Here is a 23000-nt window from a genome sequence, read left to right on the forward strand (position 1 = left end):
TGATAAATCTTTATCTTGTTTTTTTTCCCGTATTGTATTAAACTGAAACATGTACTTGTATTTGTTTGTAAGTGTCTATCGTAAGACTTTTGCCATTCTATTGTTTATAAGCTTTGTTATTATTTTATTGTCACAATTTATTAAATGTATAGGTCTATAATCAGCAGGGGACTCTACAGATTTTCCTGGTTTTAATATAACTTAAATAACTGTTTGATACATGGAACTAAGAAGTACTGAATTGAGTGACGTGTGTTGTCATTTGTAGTGGGGCTATTTTGTCCCAAAATGTTGAATAGAATTATATGGGAAAGCAATCCATTCCTGGTGCTTTACTCTATGAATGTTTTAACAGTATCTAATATTTATTCTTGGGTGATCTCTGTTTTTAGTTATTTTTTGTCTGCTGATAATTGCTTCAGAGTTGTTGAGTCTAAGAAGGCTGTAGGATCTGTCCAACTGTTGTTTAATATAACAAGCTTTTAAAATTCAATATTGGTGCACAATTTCTACTTAAAATATCAAAGGGCTCTCATTTCGTGTAACGACCCAAATATAGATAGAAACCCAGCGGTAACATAAGTGGAAATAGAGCACTGTAAGCAGGTATTTTTAGGCTACTGGTCACTGGCATAACCTGCCATGATTATTTAGCAATTTCAGTATTTTGTCATTAATCACTGCAGCAAAATTAACCGAAGAAAAAAATGTTTTACCTATGAGAGAGGGAGAGTGCAAGAGAGAGAGAACTAGGAAGAGGGAGACGGAGATTGAACAATATAAATAAAGATAGATAAAGAGGGAGAGAGAGTAAAATACGAGACTGCTTTGGTTTGCGCATTACCAGCCTGTTGCTTTGAACCCAGCGGGAGCTGCAGTGCACTTTAGAGCTCACCTGTTTAAGACAAAGCCACATGGGTTATTCAGTTGATGTATCATTCATTTGCTGTTCTGTTCCATCCAGACTGGTTCAAGTGGCAGCAGCTGACTCACCCGTAAGTCTCAGGTGCCGGCATGGTTTAACATTCGAAATAAATCAGCCTGTTTAGTCTTACGCACGCACGGACGGACGGACGGACGGAGCGCTACACTGCTATTGTTGAGTGATGATAGTTAGCTGACCAGCTATTAACCTTTCACCCAGAAGTGTAATAGATTCAGCCTCCAAACATCAGATGAGCAGGTTTACACTGATGGAGATACGCATGCACACACACACACACACACACACACACACACACACACACACACACACACACACACACAGACAGAGACACACACACACACACACACACACACACACACGGAATTGGATGCCCTCTTCGTGTCAATAATATGCAAGTAATAATATGAATCTTCTCGTCTCGATGCTGAACTGGCCAACATAGCAATAAGCTCCAGATAAATCTGTCAGCAGCTAGATGCTTACATATGCAGAACAAATTGCATTTCAGTTACCTGTTGGTACAAACACTGGAGATGGCATCCTGCTTATATCCTGGTTTTGAAAATGTTAGACCATGTAATGTCGTGTCTTATCCCCTGTCATTTCACTGTCATGCTCTGCTAAGTTCCAACCTTATTTGAAAGTTACTACTCAGCATTGTTTTCTGATTCATTTTTGCTTCTGTGCACAACTGTGCATCTCAGGAAAAAAAAAAAAAAAGTCATGTTTTTGTGAAGGAACATCATGTTTGTTGTGGTCCAATAAGAGAGTCCACTAGGATTCTTCCTTTTACTCTTTCAAGAACAAACAGTCTTTGTTTCTCTAACGAAGTTTGGACAGTTTAGACGTGAGTTGAGAAGAGTAGCAGTATACTATTATTACTTGTCTTTAAATCAGTATTGACTACCTCAGAGAGGTTGTCCTGAGATTCATAGAGTATAAGGCTTCATTACATCTCTCTCTCTCTCTCTCTCTCATATATTCATATATATATATATATCTGCCTGTTGTTTCCACAAAGTCGTAATCTTAAGGTTTTCTCTGTGCACTACTTTATTCATTGTCTTTTGGTATTGTTTCCTATAGAGAAGTTGTTTGGAGAGTTCCTGAGCTGGAACCTAGAGGAGGCGGTGTCTCAGCTGCCTCTGAAGCCAGGCCAGTCTGTAACCCTCACCGTCAACATCAAAGTCAGGCTGGACTTCTCTGGAGGAGAGAACCTGCTACAGGACCTCAACGATGGTGAGTGGTTTAAATTCCAGACGGGCCGCAAAGGTCTCCCAAACAACATTATCTAGGTGCTCTGCAACCAACATTGTCAAAAGAAACCAATTGAACCTAAACTATTTTAGGCAGGAGACAACAGATAGTTGAATGTATTACCAACACCACCACATCCCCAAAAGAATACTTAAAAACAGTGGTATTCCCAGTAGCGCACACTTCTATTTGTCTATTTTGGGTTTGCCTTTCTGGAAAGCATTGGGTTCTCAGCTCCATGACCCCACAGCACTGGTTAAACATGTACTGGATGCAGAGTTGAGTCTCTGTTTACTGCCCTACCCAGTAGCTGAGTGTTCCAGAGAGGTGTGTTGAGACTCATCGAACATTCAACAGAGGTAACCATGCAAACAGCAGACTCTCTCCTCACCTTTATTTCTCTCTTTGCCTTCCTCTTGCCTTTCTCTGTCTCTCTCTCACTCTCTCTGTACTCGTTCTCCTATGTGATGTGCTCCTGCATGCATGAGAAGAAACCAGAGGAGAATAGGAACTGAACTGACATGTTTAACTCTGCGGTCTCTCTCTCTCTCTCTCTCTCTCTCTCTCTCTCTCTCTCTCTCTCTCTCTCTCTCTCTCTCTCTCTCCTTTATCTCCCCTCTCTCTCTCTCTCTCTGCTCTCTCTCTCTTCTCTCTCTCTCGCCTCTCTCTCTCTCTCCTTTCTCCCTCTCTCCTTTCTCTCTCTCTCCTCTTTCTCTCTCTCTCTCTCCCCTCTCTCTCTCTCTCTCTCTCTCCCCCCTCTCTCTCCTTTCTCTCTCTCTCTCCTCTTTCTCTCACTCCTCTCTCCCTCTCTCTCTCTCTCTCTCTCTGCCCCTGACTTTCTATCATGATCTTTATGAGGCTATTTAACAGATACTGTTTAATGTTTTAATTAGCGGGTCAGTAATTATGGCCCCTGAATGAAGGAGCTTAAGGCCAACAGAGCTTCCTTAAACATCAAACCCCTGAAACCCTTGTGTATTTAGTTGGTGACATTCTGGACCGACGCTATGTTCTGCTGTAACTGGCTGGATCTTACACTACATGACCAAAAGTATCTGAACACCTGCTCGTCGAACATCTGATTCCAAAGTCATGGGCATTAATATGGAGTTGGTCCTCCCTTTGCTTCTATAACAGCCTTCACTCTTCTGGGAAGGCTTTCAACTAGATGTTGGAACATTGCTGCGGGGACTTGCTTCCATTCAGCCACAAGAACATTAGTGAGGTCGGGCACTGATGTTGGGCAATTATGCCTGACTTGCAGTCGGAATTCCAATTCATCCCAAAGATGTTCGATGGGGTTGAGGTCAGGGCTCTGTGCAGGCCAGTCAAGTTCTTCCACACCGATCTCGACAAACCATTTCTGTAAGGACCTCGCTTTATGCACGGGGGCATTGTCATGCTGAAACAGGAAAGGGCCTTCTTGTCTAGAATGTCATTGTATGCTGTAGTGTTAAGATTTCCCTTCACTGGATCTAAGGGGCCTAGCCCGAACCATGAAAAATAACCCCGGACCATTATTCCTCCTCCACCAAATTTTACAGTTTGCACTATACACTGGGGCAGGTAGCGTTCCAGATTTGTCCGTCGGACTGCCAGATGTTGAAGCGTGATTCATCACTCCAGAGAACACGCTTCCACTGCTCCAGAGTCCAATGGCGGTGAGCTTTACACCACTCCAGCCGACGCTTGGCATTGCACATGGTGATCTTAGGCTTGTGTGCGGCTGCTTGGCCATGGAAACCCATTTCATGAAGCTCCTGACGAACAATTCTTGTGCTGATGTTGCTTCCAGAGGCAGTTTGGAACTCGGTAGTGAGTGTTGCAACCGAGGACAGACGATTTTTAGCACTCAGCAGTCCATTCTGTGAGCTTGTGTGGCCTACCACTTCGTGGCTGAGCTGTTGTTGCTCCTAGACGTTTCCACTTTACAATAACAGCACTTACAGTTGACCGCGGCAGCTATAGCAGGGCACAAATTTGAAAACTGACTTGTTGGAAAGTTGGCATCCTATGATGGTGCCACGTTGAATGTCACTGAGCTCTTCAGTAAGGCCATTTTACTGCCAATGTTTGTCTGTGGAGATTGCATGGCTGTGTGCTTGATTTTATACACCTGTCAGCAATGGGTGGGGCTGAAATAGCCGAATCCACTAATTTGCAGGCGTGTCCACATACTTTTGTATATATAGTGTATCTGCTACTCCCAAGTCCTAATACATCGTTTTTTTCTCATTAATGCATTAATATGGCTACTGCTGAGGATTATTGGCCTTATATTTGTTTAGTACATTTTTGTGATGGTGGTGGTGTTCGGAGCTCTGGGTTGATTAAGTATTGCATATTCACGAATTAAAGTTGGAAATGTTGACACTTCGACAGACAGCGTGCTACATGCCTGATGAAGTTTGGAATTGCATTGAATTTGAATTCACAGCGAACTATTGAAAGAGCACTCCGGAGGGAACAATGTGGCATAATACGTCTTAAAGACTTAATTTTATGTTTATAATAATGTAATTCACTGGTTTTGTGCTTGAGAAGACACATTACATCGAAACGTCTCTGTCACAACCAGGTAAAGACAACTTTTTTAATGACGACATCAGGGCGTCTTGTTGTGAAAGACCACATATAATAGTCTAAATATCACCTTCCTTTCGTCGTCAAGTGATAACACATCAGAAATGGTTTTGAGGCATTCAATCCTGTTTCCATTTACTGACCCCAGACAGCCAGAATGTGTATGTATAAAGTAGGCTCTTGGCTCTGTGTGGGAATTGAATGGATCCTTCACCTCTTGAGCTGCACATTCGGCTTGGCGATAAGCATCAACAGCTAGCGGCTCTCTCCCTCTCTCTCCATCTCTCTCTCCCTACCTCTCTCTCGTTCCCTCTCTCTCGCTCCCCCCCCCATCACCTTTCTAGGAGATTAAATTGCAGCTCGCGGCATGCATAGTGTGTCAGAAGCATTCTGACCTGTATACTTTCTCTCTCACTCTCTCTATCCCTCTCCCCCTCTCTCCCTCTCTCTTTCCCTGTCTGTCTGCATTGATATTATATATTTTGTGTCTGTCCATCGGCTCATATGACAGTGACACTGTCTGATTGTCATACAATAAAAAACACTTGAAATAATTCCTTAAAAGGTTTGAGATCGGTATTTGGAACTGATTTGCAGATAAACCGACTAAAATAGTGGCGATTACAACATCTTGTTGCATCTGACCATGTAGACCAGGGGTGTCAAAGTCAAATGGACGGAGGGCCAAATAAAAAATTTAGCTACAAGCCGAGGGCCGGACTGTTCGAATGTTCATTGAAAAATTTTTAAATGACGCATATAGTCTAGTGAACCTAATTGAACCTACTGAAAACCTAACAAATATATTCCAATATGATCAGATAAATAAAGCAATATTTTCTTATGGCTCTGTCAGTAATCTTTAATTTTCAACAGACACAAAAGACAAATTTCCTTTATATAAAAATCCCCATAACATGAACATTAAATGAAAGAAACCGGTATTCAAGGCACCATCAGTAGCCTATATTTTCTATTTTAGCAAAAGTGGGCTAAATTTACTTCAAAGAAAAAAACAATAATAGCAATTTTCTATCATCCACTCAACTGAAATATTTTTAAAATATAATTGGATTGAAATACAATAAAATAAAGTGCAAAAATCTATTAATCAAAAACAACACTTTGTTTAAGGAGAAGTAACATGCAGTGAAAACAAATATTAAACTTTAACTTTTAAACTTGAACTGAGTAAAAACTCTAAATATGTGATTGCACAGTAATGTTCACTTGTTTGAGGTTGAGGGTGATACTTGGTGGTGTCCCATCTTTTCCACAAGTTCATCAATGTTCGGGGTAAGGCTCTGAGCTGAGGAAATCCTCAGAATTGAGTGGAGGTGTTCAGCAGTAAGTCGACTTCTGTGTGATGTTTTGTTCAGGTTCATCAAAGAACACAGTTGTTCACACAGGTATGTGCTGCCAAACATAGACAACGTTTGAGCAGCCTGGATGCGCAGCTGGGGCATTGTGTCGGGGAGGAAACGGGCGAACTCCGCAGCACCCACTGCCGCATATTTTGCCCTCAGTGCATCATTGCATTGGAGGTCAATCAACTCCATTTGGAGGTTTGGTGGTGAGCTTTCCACGTCAACAGCAAATGGGTTACCGAGCAGTTCCAACCTGCTTTTTTGTGCTTCAAAGTCAGCAAATCGGCGTCGAAAGTCAGCGGCAAGCATACCTATTTTATCAGCCAACTGTGCGCTCGGGAACGCACTGGTAGAGAGCTTCTCTTTCATGGTCTGGCAGCTGGGAAAGTGGCTCAAATTTTCTTTCCGCATCTGCGTCTCCCACAGAGTCAGTTTGGTTTTAAATGCCTTCACTGTACTGTACATATCAGAGATGACATGATCCCGACCCTGCAGCTGCAAGTTCATTGCATTCAGATGACTCGTAATGTCACACAGAAAAGCCATTTCACACAGAAACATTTCGTCTCGGAGTTGTGTTGTGTCTTTCCCTTTGCTGTCCAAGAACAGACAAATCTCCTCACGAAGCTCGAAACATCTTTGAAGCACCTTTCCCTGGCTTAGCCATCGCACCTCTGTGTGATAAGGCAAATCACCATGCTCCGTTTCTAACTCCGTCAGAAATGCCTTGAACTGGCGGTGATTCAAACCTTTGGCTCTGATAAAGTTAACTGTGCGCGTGATGATGCTCATTACATGCTCCATTTTCAAGGCTTTACCGCACAACGCTTCCTGGTGTATGATACAATGATAAGCTGTCAGCTCACCTGTCGCGTTTTCCTCTTGCATCTTTTCCCGTATCTTCGCCACCAGTCCGCTCCTGTGTCCACACATCGCAGGTGCTCCGTCGGTTGTCAAACCCACGAGTTTTTCCCAAGGCAGCTCCATCTCATTTACACATCTTGACACCTCTTCATACAAATCATGCCCCGTAGTTGTGCCATGCATAGGACGTAAAGCCAAAAACTCCTCTGTCACGCTTAGGCTGGAGTCCACTCCGCGGATGAAAATTGACAACTGGGCAATGTCAGAAATGTCGGTGCTCTCATCCACAGCCAAGGAATATGCAATGAAATCTTTTCCCTTTTTCACAAGCTGCTCTTTTAGATTGATGGACAACTGGTCTACTCTCTCGGCAATGGTGTTTCTGCTCAGACTCACATTTAAAAAGAGTTGCCTTTTTTCTGGGCAAACTTCGTCACAAACTTTAATCATGCAGTTTTTGATGAAATCCCCCTCCGTAAATGGCCGGGCTGATTTAGCGATCTCTTCTGCCAAAATAAAACTGGCCTTGACAGCAGCCTGGCCTTGTGATTTGGCTTTTTTGAACAGAGCCTGTCGAGATTTGAGGCCTCGTTTTAATTCCTCTGCCTTTTGTAGCCTTTGTTCCATGTCCATATTCTTGTTTTTGTCCGCGTGTTTCGTTTCATAATGTCGTCTCAGATTATACTCTTTCAGTACCGCCACACTTTCTCCACACAGAAGACACACAGGTTTTCCAGCTACCTCCGTGAACATATACTCCGACTCCCACCTTGTTTGAAACCCCCGGTTCTCAGTGTCCACCTTCCGTTTTGCCATTTTTGATGGGTATCTGAAAGTTAATTTTACTGTGATGCTGACGACTGCTGTGCCAATAAATATTGAAATGAAGCAGCCTACTGCTCGGTGCGTCACCGTTGCATTGTGGGAAATGTAGTATTGGTGCGTGTAAAAGATCTGCGGGCTGCCGGCTTGCTGCGGTCTGCGGGCCGGTTCTAATAATAAATCAAGATCATCCCAGGGGCCGTAAAAAACCTTCTCGCGGGCCGGATGTGGCCCGCGGGCCTTGACTCTGACATATGTGATGTAGACAGAGTGAACGGCACGGCAATTGCTCGTGACTCTGTGGTCGAGCAATTCTGCTCCCCTTAAGTGACGGGGCAGGGCTTGGTGTGGGAAGCGTATGGATAAGTGTCATGCAGGAGGAGAGGGAGAGACGACTCAAGTAGCACACGGAGTAAACTATAAAAACTGACATTACATGCACCGGAGTGGCGTATTACATTTAACAAACCAAACATTGAAATACCGTTATAGAAGCTAAAGTAAAAACCCAAACTGGTCCGTGCATCAATACCGGTATATAGTGAAATACGATATATCGCCCAGCACGACTTGGTAATAAGCATCAATCGTCTCTCTACCTCCCTCGTCTCTCTACCTCCCTCATCTCTCTACCTCCCTCGTCTCTCTACCTCCCTCGTCCCTCGCTCTCTCGCTCTCTGATATAATATATTTTGTGTATCTGTCCATCAGCTCATATGAGAGTGACACTCTTTCATCTGATTGTCATATTATAAGAAGTACTTGAAATAATTCCTTGAATGATGGATAGAGTGGAGTGATTCTTCTCCCCCCACCCCTCACTGCTCCAAACCTTGATATATACACTGTGGCCAGTTTATTAGATACACCACCCCGTTCAGGAAAATTGTTCACTCCTACAGACAGTGAGTCACATGGCCGTGTCTTGCTATATAAAGCAGGCAGACAGGCAAAACATTGCCTGGTCCGACAAATCCTGGTTCTGTTGGTTCATGCTGATGGGTCCATGGCTCCATCCTGCCTGGTGTCAACGGTACAGGCTGGTGACGGTGGTGTAATGGTGTGGGGAATGTTTTCCTGGCACACGTTAGGTCCTTTGATACCAATGGAGGAATGTTTAAATGCCACACCTTGTGGAATCCATTCCCCAAAGAATCCAGGCTGTTCTGGAGGAAAAGGGGGGTCTGACCCGGTACTAGATGGGTGTACCTAATAAACTGTTCTCCATAAAGAACATGCAAAGTCCTCATGTCACATTGATTGGCTACAATCTATGTCAACGTGACATTACAAATCATCCCTTAATGTTTGGGCCTGGCTCAGGCACAAGATGTCATTTCCTTCATTCTTGATTTGAAAGAAAGAGAGGAAGGGGCTGACGAGAGAGGAGGGGCCAATGAGACAGAGCCATTTAGAACAGGGGGTTCCAGAGGAGCCGAGAGGACGCGTGCACACACACACACACACACACATCGACACACCCACTGGGACTGGGCGAAGACATAACATAACTCAGGGTCCGATGGGAGTGATGCCATCACACATGGACTGAACGACTTACAGCAGACGTAGAGGTTTAGATAGTGTGAGCATCATACTAAATGACTGCTTTTAATGTTGCGGTTCTCTCTGTGTGTGTGTTGCTGTGTGTAAGCTTAGTTTGTAAGAGCGTGGCACTAGCAATGTCAAGGTTATGGGTAGGGCTCTGACGATTATGGCATTTTGAGTAACTATTCATTGTACACGGTTACAGTGTTAATTTTGGCATTGTTTTATTTATTTATTTAGTCTAGTCTTAGTCATTTTGACTAAAATATTATTAAGTCTTAGTCATATTTTTGTCATTTGAATAATAAATGAGTCTAGTTATTGTAAAAAATACGAAAACAGTGTGCCATTTTAGTAAACTAAATGCCCTTTCTTTTTAGTCATATTTTAGTAACATCGCATTTTTATTGCCTCATTAACCTATAGTAAACATAAATCACTTACTTCTATGTGAACAAACATACAGGTAACTGCCAAAATAAAGGAAACGCAAACATAACGTGTCTTAATCGGGCATTGGGCCACCACGAGCCAAAAGAGATTAAATGCACCTTTGCATAAGATTCTACAAGTGTCTGGAACTCTATTGGAAGGATGCAACACCATTCTTCCACAATACATTTCATAATTTGTTTTTGTTTTTATGGCGGTGGAAAATGGTGTCTAAGGCGCTGCTCCAGAATCTCCCACAAGCGTTCAATTGGGTTGAGATCTGGTGACGGACATGGCAATGGCATATTGACATCATTTTAATGCTCATCAAACCATTCATTGACCACTCGTGCCCTGGGGATGGGGGCATTGCAATGTTAGCCAAAATAATGGCCAGCCCAGCATTTGTATACATGACCCTAAGCATGATGGGATGTTAATTGCTTAATTAACTCAGAAACCAGACCTTACAGACGGTAGGCAATTAAGGTCACAGTTATGAAAACTTAGGACACTAAAGATGCCTTTCTACTGACTCTGAAAAACACCAAAAGAAAGATGCCCAGGGTCCCTGCTCATCTGCGTGAACGTGCCTTAGGCATGCTGCAAGGAGGCATGAGGACTGCAGATGTGGCCAGGGCAATAAATTGCAACGTCTGTACTGTGAGACGCCTAAGACAGCGCTACAGGGAGACAGGATGGACAGCTGACCGTCCTCGCAGTGGCAGTCCACGTATAACAACACCTGCACAGGATCGGTACATCCGAACATCACACCTCCGGAACAGGTACAGGATGGCAACAACTGCCCGAGTTACACCAGGAACACACAATCCCTCCATCAGTGCTCACACTGTCTGCAATAGGCTGAGAGAGGCTGGACTGAGGGCTTGTAGGCCGCTGGACCAGACAGGACTGGCAAAAAGTGCTCTTCACTGAGGAGTTGCGGTTTTGTCTCACCAGGGGTGATGGTCGGATTCGCGTTTATCGTCGAAGGAATGAGCGTTACACCGAGGCCTGTACTCTGGAGCGGGATCGATTTGGAGGTGGAGGGTCCGTCATGGTCTGGGGTGGTGTGTCACAGCATCATCGGACTCAGCTTGTTGTCATTGCAGGCAATCTCAACGCTGTGCATTACATACTGCCATACTGCTCGTTCTGTGCGTGATTTCCTGCAAGACAGGAATGTCAGTGTTCTACCATGGCCAGCGAAGAGCCTAGAACACAATCCCATTGAGCACGTCTGGGACCTGTTGGATTGGAGGGTGAGGGCTAGGGCCATTCCCCCCAGAAATGTCTCGAACTTGCAGGTGCCTTGGTGGAAGAGTGGGGTAACATCTCACAGCAAGAACTGGCAAATCTGGTGCAGTCCATGAGGAGGAGATGCACTGCAGTACTTAATGCAACTGTTGGCCACACCAAATACTGACTGTTACTTTTTATTTTGACTCCCCCTTTGTTCAGGGACACATTATTCAATTTATGTTAGTCACATGTCTGTGGAACTTGTTCAGTTTATGTCTCAGTTGTTGAATCTTGTTATGTTCATACAAATATTTACACATGTTAAGTTTGCTGAAAATAAACGCAGTTGACAGTGAGAGGACGTTTCTTTTTTTGCTGAGTTTATAATACCCGCGCTTCGTAACCTAAAGACATATCAAATACCTTGGTTGTAAAATAGTTGCAATTGAGCTCAATATTAATAGATGACAAATAAAAAGTATACCTACAGAAAGCTGAGAACAACAGTAGGTGCTTCCAAAGCTATGTATTTCCCACAATTGGATTTTGAAATGTTATACAACCAGAAGCCTTTTTTCTCTCTCCTGGAGCGCACGTCAAGAGGCTTGCTCATCACAGCAGCAGGCCCCAGTGAAACAAGCCCAGGGGCTGGGCAGACACTTTCATTACAGGAATCATGAGGATAATACACTACTGTTTGACCAAATCATGGTTTTAGCTGCCCAAAAATAGGAAGTTTTTAAACTTTTGAGTGAGGTGACCATGTAGCTTAATGAATGTTCAGCTCGCACGTGACCAATTACACATTTAACTCGCACAGCCAAGTAAAAGGGTCGCAAAATGCCACTTGACATAGGCTACTGTAGCTATATTGTATCAAAGTTGTCACAAGTAGTGGTCTGCTAGCTGGCATTATCAATATGTTAATAGCCTACCTGAGCGTATATACAGTGCATTCGGAAAGTATTCAGACCCCTTGACTTTTTCCACATTTTGTTATGTTATAGCCTTATTCTAAAATGGATTAAATATATATTTTTTCTCATCAATCTACACCCAATACCTCATAATGACAAAGCGAAACAGGTTTTTAGAAATTTTTGCTAATTTATTACAAATAAAACACAGAAATACCTTATTTACATAAGTATTCAGACCCTTTGTTATGAGATTCGAAATTGAGCTCAGGTGCATCCTGTTTCCTTTGATCATCCTTGATGTTTCTACAACTTGATTGGAGTCCACCTGTGGTAAATTCAATTGATTGGACATGATTTGGAAAGGCACACACCTGTCTACATAAGGTCCCACCGTTGACAGTGCATGACAGAGCAAAAACCAAGCCATAAGGTTGAAGGAATTGTCCGTAGAGCTCCGAGACAGGATTGTGTCGAGGCACAAATCTGGGGAAGGGTACCACAAAATGTCTGCAGCATTGAAGGTCCCAAGAACACAGTGGCCTCCAACATTCATAAATGGAAGCAGTTTGGAACCACCAAGACTCTTCCTAGAGCTGGCCACCCAGCGAAACTGAGCAATCTGGGGTGACGGGCCTTGGTCAGGGAGGTGACCAAGAACCTGATGGTCACTCTGACAGAGCTCTAGAGTTCCTCTGTGGAGATGGGAGAACCTTTATGGTAGCGTGGCCAGACGGAAGCCACTCCTCAGCAGAAGGCACATGACAGCCCACTTGGAGTTTGCCAAAGGCACCTAAATACTCTCAGACCATGAGAAACAAGATTCTCTGGTCTGATGAAACCAAGATTGAATCCTTTGGCCTGTTTGCCAAGCGCCACGTCTGGAGGAAACCTGGCACCATCCCTATGGTGAAGCATGGTGGTGGCAGCATCATGCTGTTGGGATGTTTTTCAGCAGCAGGGACTGGGAGACTAGTCAGGATTGAGGGTAAGATTAATGGAGCAAAGTACAGAGAGATCCTTGATGAAAACCTGCTCCAGAGCGCTCAGGACCTCAGACTGGGGTGAAGGTTCACCTTCCATCAGGACAACGACCCTAAGCACACAGCCAAGACAACGCAGGAGTGGCTTCGGGACAAGTCTCTGAATGTCCTTGAGTGGCCCAGCCAGAGCCCTGACTTGAACCTGATCGAACATCTCTGGAGAGACCTTAAAATAGCTGTGCAGCGACACTTCCCAGCCAACCTGACAAAGCTTGAGAGGATCTGCAGAGAAGAATGGGAGAAACTCCCCAAATACAGGTGTGCCAAGCTTGTAGCATCATAACCAAGAAGACTCAAGGCTGTAATCGCTGCCAAAGGTGCTTCAACAAAGTACTGAGTAAAGGGTCTGAATACTTATGTAAATGTTATATTTCAGTTCTATACATTTGCAAAAATGTCTAATAACCTGTTTTTGCTTTGTCATTATGAAGTATTGTGTGTAGATTGGTGAGGGGAAAAAACAATGTAGTACATTTTAGAATAAGGCTGGAAAACGTAACAAAATGTGAAAAAAAGATAAGGGGTTAGAATACTATCCGAATGCACTGTACGTGGATGATGCGCTTTCAGATGTCTCTTGAGATCGATAGGGCTACATCGAAATGTTTCTTACAGAATAAATATGAAAAGCATATGCATAACCATGGTATCAATTGAAAGGGAACAGTTTGGAGATTATGGGAAAATTATTAGACCAAAGGTGAGGACACACCAGTTCACATGACACAAGACTGAATCCAAACATTACACTGTTGATTTGGTGTGCATTTTACATTTACTGTACTTTTCGCCGTATTTGTTGATAAAGAAATCGGAAAATACTCTGGATACATTCAGTAACATGATATGAATATTCCTGGGAAATGTGGGTAGGTGCAACATAAGACAAAGAAATGACAAGGGTTTGAGTGAATGGACTAACTGGTGTCTCCAAGTGGCCACACATCTCACCAAAGTGTGCACAGTTCCTAAGTCATTTCAATGCACTTTTATTACGTAAAGAAGAGTCAGTCTTCAACTATAAGGTGCTATTTTGAGCACTCCTACCTGTGCCGTTAAGACTTTTTTTTTGTTTGGAACACAACACCGCATCCTCGCCATCACACGATTACTGTTGTTGTTTACGCAATCAGGTGGGCAGGTGGGCATCATTTGAAAGCTTGTTCTATTGCCACATGACTAGCTAAGTTATAAAATACGCTTTTACAGTGTTAGGCTTTCACAATGCAATTCAGGGAAACAGATCATAATTTTGGTGTGCATAGAAAGAAGTCATGAGTGCATTCAGGTGCGTGTGCCGCGGCAAATCTTCACAATAGACACAGGCTCATTCTGTTCAGAATAACCCAGGGTATGACGACATGTCATCTTGTAGCTGTACATCAAACATAGTGATCGGAAACATTGACACTGTATATGACATGAAAATGTGAAATGCAGATTTGGATTCATGAATGTTTGCCTTACTTGTATGACATCAAAGTGGTATTTATTATACTCCTCAACATCTCATCTTTCAAAATAAATAGAATCCTCTTAATTTGCAGCTTTTCCCTTACTCAGACAACAAAATGTGTAAAAGTTGGCCAATTAACAGGAGGGATGCGGGAAACTTCTCGCGCGAGGTGCTCAAGTTCAGAATGTCTGTCAGTCAAAACCCATACAGCGCTGTGAAGCTCCGAGCCAGAGCTCTGAAGTCATGTATTGCATGTTACTATACAGCCACTGCATTTCAATTTAGGCGTTTATCAGTGCCATTTTCAACCCATATAAAGGGGTATGACGATTATGAAGATTATTCTTTTTTGTTCACGGTTATTGTCCATAATGGACGGTAACGAGATTATACGATAATTGTGCCAGCCCTAGTTGTGGGTTCAATTACCGCAGGGATCACATACCCTTTCTAATAATGTATGCAACATGCATGCACTCACTCCACTGTAATTGGCTTTGGATGAAAGCGTGTGCTAAGTAGCATATTTTATATTATTCTGTGTGTGTGGTCTGAAGTCTCCAGCCAGTGCCCTAGTCGTCCTCCCCATCTCAATAAGAGCTAGTGACTAGCGTCTGGTCGTCCTAGGGAGGCGAGGAGGAGGTAAAAGCAGGGCAGAGCAGACAGCATAAACACATTAGCCCATGGATGCTAAAATGTCAACGTACAACAACATCATTAAAGGGAATTAAAACTGCCAGGGAGATGCATTTAGAAAAGCTGGCACAATTACACAGGGAGGGAGGGGGGAGGGGGGGGGGGGCTGTCAGTGTTGTAACCTTCTTGTTGCTCGTTGCTCCGCTCGTAATGTTCCCAATGTACCGCAGCTAGAATATCTGTCAGCCAACGGGCTTCTTTGCAGATGATGTCATTCCGTTTTGGAGAGAGTTGCGATTAGTCATTGCTCGGCAGAGTATGCCTATTCAGCTAATCACATTACCATTGTGATATGATTACAGAATATGCGGAAGATAGACATACTGCACCTATTTGAGGGAAATAAACATAAAATGTTTTCTTCAAATGTACCTAGATATGACTTTGTGAGGTATTCAGAGTGAATTATGTCTTATATGAAGATCAGTTCCTACAATTAACTGACTTGCCACTATTTACGAAGCTTTCATATACTTTGTAATGCCATAATCTTTTCGGTTCCAGAGGCAGGAGCCATTGCGACAGCAGCTCAATTAGTCTGTTCTATTCAGCCCATATCGACTGAATGGACCCTCATTTCAAGGGACCAATTATTCTATTGGCTCAATCAACAGAGGGCAGCGACCATTTAAAGTGCTATTGAAACCTAACATTTGAACTGAACGATATTTTGGTCAGTCCTATGAACCCCATTATGGATTTAATTGACCAATTATTTATTGAAGCTGTAATAAACCTATTTCGTAATTGTGGGACATTAATACATTTTGACAGCTTGTTTGATAAATCCAGTATCTATGGCTAAGTGAATATCTTTGTACATTTCTTTCTGTCAAAAAATATTTGATTCCCAAATTAATAGTTCCTAAAAATGACTTCTTATTAAAGAGATTCTCTGGTAATTGTGTGTACTTTTGGATACTTTTTAGCCAGTAGTCCTGAAAGTAGCACTCACGAGCCCAAAGTGGTACCTGAAAATTGTGTGTTACGTCACATATGTGCAGATATGTGCACCACGTCATTTCTCTCTCTCTCTCTGTTGTGTCCACTGAGCCGTTGGGCCCGCCCTGCAACCTCATTGGTAACGCTGGGCAGGCCTCTTGCTAGCAGTCATTCAAATGCGAGGGACTGAAGCTTATTGGCTAGAACTGAAATTGCTAGGGGGCTGGACCAAGTGGGGGGAAATATAGGGAAAATTGCGTGGCACAGCTTCAAGAAAACAGTTTCTTTCAAACTAGGGATTTCGTGGCTAATTGAGGTGAAACAGTTATTCTGCTCAAAAATACTTTTAGTTGCCAAAGTACCCGAGCATTTCTTTAACAGTCATAATCCATACATAACACATTAGTAAGCAGTACATAAGCATTCATATATGTAATATGACAATAAGATGGATGAGGAACATGTATTGTTCTCTTTGTCACCTCGCAAGATAAATGTGATGAGGACAATCTCACAGCATTATGAGCAGTTTACTGCTGAAGGTAAGGGAGTATGAGGGATTGATAGTAAAATAACATATTTATTTGCTCTGTCTGTCTGGATGATGTGGTTCTGTCTGTAATGCTGTATTTAGTATGACTCAAATGCCTGTGAGTAATGATAGCAATAATTTGTTCAGATCCTGCATTACCTCACTCTCTCATTCCCTCTCTTCTCTCTCGCTCCCTCTACTGCTTCCTCATCTCTCTTTCTCTCGTCTGATTTCTTTCTTGTTCTTATTCTCTTTCTCTCTATCCCTCACTCTACATCTTTCTCTCTGCCTCTCCTCATGTCTCTCACGCTCTCTCCCTCTTTCCTCATCTCATTCCCTTTCTCCCCCTACTGCTCTCTCTCCCTCCATCTGAAAGAACCTCCTGCGTTCTTGTAATTTGGATGTTTGATGTTGTAATAATGACAGCAGAAAGTGGGGGCTTTTGAAAAGAGACACTATAAAGAGCCACTTTATTTTCTCTCGGTCTCTCGTTATCTGTCAGTCTCACCTGGGCTACTTTTGAGTCATATAGCTCCTAAAATAATACCAGCCAAGGAATTGTGATTTCTTCTCTCTCTCTCCCTCCCCCTCTCTCCCCTATTCTGAGACTACTTGTGAATACTCTTTCTCTTTCTCTCTCTCTTGTTGTGGAGGGTAGAAATTGTCTATCTATGGGATTCTTCTAATAAACCAACCTATGTTAATGAGGGGTCAAAGGTCCTGTGCTAGCTGCTCCCAGAGTCGACCTCTCTACCCAGGTGTTCAGGTGTTGTCTCTCTTTCTTTCTTGACTTGTATTTTACAGCCTCATGTTCCTCTCCCCTCAACAGGATATTGAAGAAGCGTTTCTGTTTATAATGCAATGAGTCATAGGCCCCCCTTTACTAGAATAGTCTTGACTCGCCTTCTTTGAAAAGCAGAAGTGTGTGTGGAACCGAGAGGTGGCATTGCAGAAATTCACATTACCTCATCTCTTGTGGAAGACTTTGTTGATGATTTTCAGTTTGTCATTGTGTATTAGATCATTTCACTGTCACTAATATAATCTGTAGTCACAGACTCTCCCACGGCGGATGGAGAGAGAGTTTGAGAGAGAGGCAGGGATAGATGGAGAGAGAGAGACAGCGAGAGAGAGGCAGGGATAGATGGAGAGAGAGTTTGAGAGAGGGACAGCGAGAGAGAGGCAGGGGTAGATGGAGAGAGAGTTTGAGAGAGAGGCAGGGATAGATGGAGAGAGAGAGACAGCGAGAGAAAGAGGCAGGGACAGATGGAGAGAGAGTTTGAGAGAGAGACAGCGAGAGAGAGGCAGGGATAGCTGGAGAGAGAGTTTGAGAGAGGGACAGCGAGAGAGAGGCAGGGATAGATGGAGAGAGAGTTTGAGAGAGGGACAGCGAGAGAGAGGCAGGGGTAGATGGAGAGAGAGTTTGAGAGAGAGGCAGGGATAGATGGAGAGAGAGAGACAGCGAGAGAAAGAGGCAGGGACAGATGGAGAGAGAGTTTGAGAGAGAGACAGCGAGAGAGAGGCAGGGATAGCTGGAGAGAGAGTTTGAGAGAGGGACAGCGAGAGAGAGGCAGGGGTAGATGGAGAGAGAGTTTGAGAGAGAGACAGCGAGAGAGAGGTAGGGGTAGATGGAGAGGGAGTTTGAGAGAGAGACAGCGAGAGAGAGGCAGGGATAGATGGAGAGAGAGTTTGAGAGAGAGACAGCGAGAGAGAGGCAGGGACAGATGGAGAGAGAGTTTGAGAGAGAGACAGCGAGAGAGAGGCAGGGATAGATGGAGAGAGAGTTTGAGAGAGGGACAGCGAGAGAGAGGCAGGGGTAGATGGAGAGAGAGTTTGAGAGAAAGACAGCGAGAGAGAGGTAGGGGTAGATGGAGAGAGAGTTTGAGAGAGAGACAGCGAGAGAGAGGTAGGGGTAGATGGAGAGGGAGTTTGAGAGAGAGGCAGCGAGAGAGAGGCAGGGATAGATGGAGAGAGAATTTGAGAGAGAGACAGCGAGAGAGAGGCAGGGATAGATGGAGAGAGAGTTTGAGAGAGAGACAGCGAGAGAGAGGCAGGGATAGATGTAGAGTGATGGCAAGAAAAGAAGGATGATGTTGAGCGATGTCGTCGTCAATCTCTCCGCCCGTTACTCTGTCTCTCTCCCTCCGTCTCTCCCTGTGAGGATTAGACATGAAGATGTATGTGGGTCTGGAAACAGGCTGCAGGCCTTTATGGAGGCTCTAGTCAATAAAGATACTGTTTATCAGTGTTCTCTCTTCCTCTGTCCCTCCACCTCTCTCTGTCTGGATGCATATATAATCTGTTTCTGTGAGTAGGATATGGAACATGACAAAGACACAATGCTGACTGACTGACACTGTGCCAGCTCTAGTGGTTCTGGGCTCATATTCACAAAGCATCTCAGAGTAGTGCTGATCTAAGATCAGGTGCCCCCTGTCCATGTAATCTCATTCATTATGATCTAAAAGGCTAAACTGATCTGAGAACAGCAGTCCTACTCTGAGAGGCTTTATGAATATGGACATGCCAGCCATGTCAATAGAATGTGTTGGAAAGCTTTGTATCAAAGAGGATATTGAGTTAGAGCTGGCGGGCTCTAACTGTTTGAACTTTTATTCCTACCACATCGTTCTCCTTTGTGCGTGTGTGAGTGTTTGCTGGCGCATCTGTAAGTGCGTGCGTAAGGCAAGTGTGTGTGTGTGTTTGTTGTGGCCCAGATCTTTGCAGCTGCTAGCCCAGTGATTCCCTCAGGAGACAGAGATGTTTCCACTAACGTCAGAGAGACTGGGTGCTCAGTACCTACGTCACAGTGTGGGAAATTCTGTAGCGTAGCTTGCTGAAAATAGTAACCCCTTCAGTAGCTATTAATACAGGAAGCTGATCTGACTGTTTGATTCTCCTCTGAAGCTCTGTGGAGGATTATGTTGTTTACAGCTCTGAACTCTGCAAAAATATATAAAAAAGAAAGATAGGCCTTGAGCTACTGTTTCATATTCTGCTCACAAAATGTATTTAAATGATCATGTCCTCGTGTATGAAGAAGAGATAGGAGTTGCTCCTGACTTTACCAGGAAATACTTTGGGATCAGGGAAACTCTCTCACCCTAATATGTTTTTATTTGCTTATGTGAGTTTTAACAACTGTCAATGTAGTTAAATTAAATGAAGTCTGGGGTTGCTGTAGTTGTGTGTTTTCTGACTGGCTGATGGTCTCTGCTGCTGTTCCAGATGGGATCAGTGTGACAGGCCTTCCCATCTCCAGCCCCCTGAGACAAGTCCTCAGACCCCGGGCCGAGACCAAGCCCCTGGGCAGCGAGTCCAGCAAGACAGACTACAACCACATCAAGGTAAGACTGACACCTCTGCTCTCCCCTTTTCTCTAAACAATATTCTCTGTTATTACCACAGTGAGATTGCAGCAGGAACCTTTCTCTACTTAATCATTTCTGTGACACTTCACTCATTTGAATTTCATGGCTTCTGAAGGTTGTTTTATATCCCTCCTTGTGTTGCTGTCTGTCTCTCAGCCCATTTTCTGATGCTGCAGATAAATAATGAGCCTCATGATGGGGTAATGAGGATGGGTGTAGCTGTTTGTTTAAAAAGCAGGGAGGGAGCTGAGGACAGACAGACAGACCAACTAACTGCAGCTTTTCACACATAGACAAGAAGGTACACAAAACAAAACAAAGAATCAAGGTGGTCTAATCAATCCCAAAACACGTCTTTAAAAGCAGTTTTGATGGCTATGTTTTTTTAAAGAGGGTTATCCCAGCTTTCAAGTGCTACCACATTTATTTCTCAACACCTAAAATTGCAAATGCTATTACAACAATTTATTTTACAGCACTGTCTCGGACTTTGAAAATGCCTGACATAACCCATTACCAGGGGCGCAACTTTGGTTTTAGAAGTTGGGGGGACATAATAATAAAAAATATCAAAAATACATTTAAAAAAAAAAAAAATGTTGGGGGGGGGGGAATATATTGTGGCTTCCATCAATGTAATTGTCCGCATAATTTCCAATCCCCCGTATATTTTTAAAAAATATATTTTCCTTTATTATTTTCCACTAACCCTACCATCTCTCCCCTAATTGGAGTAAACTAATGGACAACACTTAGGCTTCTACTTCCAGCTTATACAGTTGAAGTCGGAAGTTTACATACACTTAGGTTGGAGACATTAAAACTCGTTTTTCAACCACTCCACAAATTTCTTGTTAACAAACTATAGTTTTGGCAAGTCGGTTAGGACATCTACTTTGTGCATGACACAAGTCATTTTTCCAACAATTGTTTACAGGCAGATTATTTCACTTATAATTCACTGTATTCACTTATAATTCACTGTATCACAATTCCAGTGGGTCACTAAGTTGACTGTGCCTTAAAACAGATTGGAAAATTCCAGAAAATGATGTCATGGCTTTATAAGCTTCTGATAGGCTAATTGACATAATTTGAGTCAATTGGAGGTGTACCTGTGGATGTATTTCAAGGCCTACCTTCAAACTCAGTGCCTCTTTGCTTGACATCATGGGAAAATCAAAAGAAATCAGCCAAGATCTCAGAAAATAAATTGTAGACCTCCACAAGTCTGGTTCATCCTTGGGAGAAATTTCCAAATGCCAGAAGGTACCACGTTCATCTGTACAAACAATAGTACGCAAGTATAAACACCATGGAACCACGCAGCCATCGTACTGGATAAGAGCGTCTGCTAAATGACGTAAATGTAAATGTACTGCTCAGGAAGGAGACACATTCTGTATCCTAGAGATTAATGTACTTTGGTGCGAAAAGTGCAAATCAATCCCAGAACAACAGCAAAGGACCTTGTGAAGATGCTGGAGGAAACAGGTACAAAAGTATCTATATCCACAGTAAAACGAGTCCTATATCAACATAACCTGAAAGGCCGCTCAGCAAGGAAGAAGCCACTGCTCCAAAACCGCCATAAAAAAGCCAGAGTACGGTTTGCAACTGCACATGGGGACAAAGATCGTACTTTTTGGATAAATGTCCTCTGGTTTGATGAAACAAAAATATAACTGTTTGGCCATAATGACCATCGTTATGTTTGGAGGAAGAAGGGGGCTGCTTACAAGCCGAAGAACACCATCCCAACCGTGAAGCACGGGGGTGGCAGCATCATGCTGTGGGGGTGCTTTGCTGCAGGAGGGACTGGTGCACTTCACAAAATAGATGGCATCATGAGGAAGGAAAATTATGTGGATATATTGAAGCAACATCTCAAGACATCAGTCAGGAAGTTAAAGCTTGGTCGCAAATGGGTCTTCCAAAATGGACAATGACCCCAAGCATACTTCCAAAGTTGTGTCAAAATGGCTTAAGGACAACAAAGTCAAGGTATTGGAGTGGCCATCACAAAGCCCTGACCTCAACCCTATAGATAATTTGTTGGCAGAACTGAAAAAGCGTGTGCGAGCAAGGAGGCCTACAAACCTGACTCAGTTACACCAGCACTGTCAGGAGGAATGTGCCAAAATTCACACAACTTATTGTGGAGGCTTTTGGAAGGCTACCTGAAACGTTTGACCCAAGTTAAACAATTTAAAGGCAATGCTACCAAATACTAATTGAGTGTATGTAAACTTCTGACCCACTGGGAATGTGATGAAATAAATAAAGGCTGAAATAAATAATTCGCTCTACTATTATTCTGACATTTCACATTCTTAAAATAAAGTGATGATCCTAACTGACCTAAGACAGGGAATTTTTACTAGGATTAAATGTCAGGAATTGTGAAAAACTGAGTTTAAATGTATTTGGCTAAGGTGTATGTAAACTTCCGACTTCAACTGTACCTACTGTATACATTTTACGGACACAGTATATTTTACAATAGTTATCTTTTGTTTGTTTTTAGTCCGATCCTTCAGCTCCACTCAAACTCTCCCATCTATCTCTGAAAACCATCCAGTTTTATTTATTTATTCTATTTGCAATATATTGTGCTGTGATGTTTCACAAAAGTTCTGAACCTTTCTATTCTCATAGATTCTACGTATTGTAAATTAAAAATAAACATTTTTGTTAAGAGTATTATTATATTATTGATCGATTGACTATTACTTTTTAAATTACCCATTAGTGCTATTTGCAGAGGGGGACATAACTTGGCAGGGGGTCTGGGGGCCCTCCCATTTTTCTGGGCATCTAAAGCACATTTCCTGCATTTCTACACAATCCAATATGACCTGTGACCCTTCTAGCCATCTCTATTTAGAACAACAAAAAGTAAGCGAAAATGCCCTCAGTCATCAAGCTAGGTAAGAGATTATTAAATATGTTTAGGTGGTTGATAAGACTGAACTAGAT

The 23000-nt window shown here is 43.0% G+C and overlaps 1 protein-coding gene across 1 annotated transcript in view; it reads left to right on the top strand.

Moving 5' to 3' along the window:
* trappc9 (trafficking protein particle complex subunit 9) overlaps positions 1-23000 on the top strand; it is a 321620-nt gene that overhangs the window by 101912 nt on the left and 196708 nt on the right. The window contains exons 17-18 of the mRNA XM_084158560.1: positions 2033-2185; positions 19879-19997. Of these exons, the coding sequence (XP_084014686.1) occupies positions 2033-2185; positions 19879-19997 (272 nt within the window). The remainder of the gene's footprint in view (positions 1-2032; positions 2186-19878; positions 19998-23000) is intronic.

The sequence above is a fragment of the Coregonus lavaretus genome (assembly GCF_964263955.1).
Source record: "Coregonus lavaretus genome assembly, chromosome: 3".
NCBI classification, from domain to species: domain Eukaryota; kingdom Metazoa; phylum Chordata; class Actinopteri; order Salmoniformes; family Salmonidae; genus Coregonus; species Coregonus lavaretus.